The sequence below is a fragment of the Saprolegnia parasitica genome (genome assembly GCF_000151545.1).
Source record: "Saprolegnia parasitica CBS 223.65 unplaced genomic scaffold supercont2.2, whole genome shotgun sequence".
Lineage (NCBI taxonomy): Eukaryota > Oomycota > Saprolegniomycetes > Saprolegniales > Saprolegniaceae > Saprolegnia > Saprolegnia parasitica.
In genome coordinates this window covers 1,525,420-1,527,568 of record NW_012156396.1, presented here as the reverse complement: position 1 = coordinate 1,527,568, position 2,149 = coordinate 1,525,420, and the positions used below count along the sequence as shown (strand labels likewise).

Sequence of the window (2,149 nt, the reverse complement as noted above, 5' to 3'; positions counted from 1 at the left end):
GCCGACTCGGGCAAGTACTTGTCTCGGTGCAACAACTGTGCGCCGGGGGCAGCGTACCCGGACGAAGCCTTTTGTGCACGTCAATGACTGGACGACTGCGCCGTGGGCCCAGTGGACGTGCAAGGAGGCGGGCAACGGCAAGGTTGCTCTCCAAGCCGACTCGGGCAAGTTCCTCGCGCGCTGCAACAACTGCGTCGGTGGCGCGTACCCCGATACCGCGATGGTGCACGCTACCAGCATCGGTGATGGCAGCTGGGTGCAATGGACGATCGAGGCGAACGGCAAGCTATCGAGCAACCGTTGTCAAGTTCCGACGCCCGCGCCGACTACTGTGACCCCGAAGCCGATCACCGTAACGCCTGCCACAGCGCCGTTCCCGACGACATCGAAGCCTAAGCCAACGACTCCGGTGCCTTCACCGACGTCGGCGTCGGTCTATTGAGTTTCAAGGTGTCGGTAGTAGACCAGTGGTAGCAGACACGGTTCTATGTTAAACGAATCAAAGTTACACGTTGACAACAAAAACTTTCAAGTTTCGCACACCAAATATGGCTAGAACGATGCGAGCTCAAGAGAATGACGTCTATGGTATGCTTGCCTGTGGGTACTAGTATATCGACGTGGGAGGCAGGTCGACGTTTGTCAGACGCACCAATCTCACTGCCCAACACGAGATGGCCAGTCGTTGTTCCAGGAGACTTTGGTAGCTAGCCATTTCGCAGCTTGTCAACTTGGGATTAACTGGCTTAATTGCCCGCTAAAACCATTGCGACACGCCACATGTGTCGTAGTAATAATATTCCTGGGACTCCTAACGTGTTATTTCGGGGAAGGGGTAGTTGAGGAAGCAGAGTTGTTACGTGTCGGTGGGGTTGCTCGGGGGAAAGGGAGAGTTATTAATGGGGCTCCGTAAGCCCTCGGGGAGCCAACGACTCGTCAGCGCCAGAGTTGAAGACCACAGCGCACTGCGTAAAGGCAACGAGAACTTCCCCTGCACATCATTTTCGTACAAGCCACAAGAAGAGCGCGCTGGTGTGACGGGGACTAGGCCGAGACGCCTCGATCTCGGCTCGATCAATGAAGAACTGACATCAAATGTACGAGCGTCGTAGTGCGCTGGCCTAGAGCAAAGGTACGGCACCGTCAAATAATGTCGGTCTACTACTGTACATGTCTTGCAAAAACTGCTGCAAGAGTGCGATTATCTGTCTTTGTGGTATGTGGTCGAGAGTGTGGTCGAGTAAAGTAGAGGCTAACACAAGGCATTGTGGGGCCGCTTCGAGCCAGCGATGTGTCGGGCTCCTACGGCTTTTATAGCGAGCTACATCCTACGCCAAGCAGATGTGTCTTCCTATCACTATCTGCCGATCACTCTCGATCCAAATCCCAATACTAAATTATGCCAACGATCGGCCTCCACGCCGCGCGTGGTACCAGACGCATGTAGTAACGGAGAATCCCACATGCTGTCACGATCAGAAATACACCGCAGAGAGCGAACGAGCGAACGCACTTTGACACTGCGCTTCTCGTCACTTTCTCCTTGCTCGCGACTTCATCCTCAGTTGAGACTGCAGCAAAGAGATTAGCGCCCTCCATATTCATAGCACGCGTATCGTTCATCAATCGATTGCTAACAACGATTCGTTGACCACATTGCATCGTTGACGACGGCGCAACATATGTACGGGGCCGGCGCCGAGCGCTCTCTACTGCCGGCTGCGAAAGAGGCGGAGACCGCGCTCACGCGACGCCACCGAGAGGTCATTTCCAAACGCACCACCTAGTACCCAACAAGGCACTAGCGTACTTCTCTCTTGACTCGTCTCAAGATGCTGCACCTCGAACGTCTCTTTCTTCTCGCCACCGTCGCGGGCTCCCTCGCTGTTGCCGATCAGTGCTGCTTCAAGGACGGCGACGTCATCTCGCTCCGGTCGGACACCGGCAACTACATTGGTCGCTGCGACAGCTGTGTCTCGAACGGCGCCTACAAGGACTCGGCGTTTGTGCACGTCAAGACGCCCGCCTCGTCGCCGTGGGCGCAGTGGACCGTCGTCAACACGGGCAACGGCAAGATCGCTCTGCGCGCCGACTCGGGCAAGTACTTGTCTCGGTGCAACAACTGTGCGCCGGGGGCAGCGTACCCGGA

At 56.1% G+C, this 2,149-nt stretch overlaps 1 protein-coding gene across 1 annotated transcript in view; it reads left to right on the top strand.

Moving 5' to 3' along the window:
- Positions 1-1,832: 1,832 nt before the first annotated feature.
- Positions 1,833-2,149, top strand: part of SPRG_18965 (hypothetical protein) — a gene marked incomplete at both ends in the record, with an annotated part of 2,117 nt that continues 1,800 nt past the window's right edge. The window contains one exon of the mRNA XM_012339438.1: positions 1,833-2,124. Coding sequence (XP_012194828.1) covers positions 1,833-2,124 — 292 coding nt within the window. The remainder of the gene's footprint in view (positions 2,125-2,149) is intronic.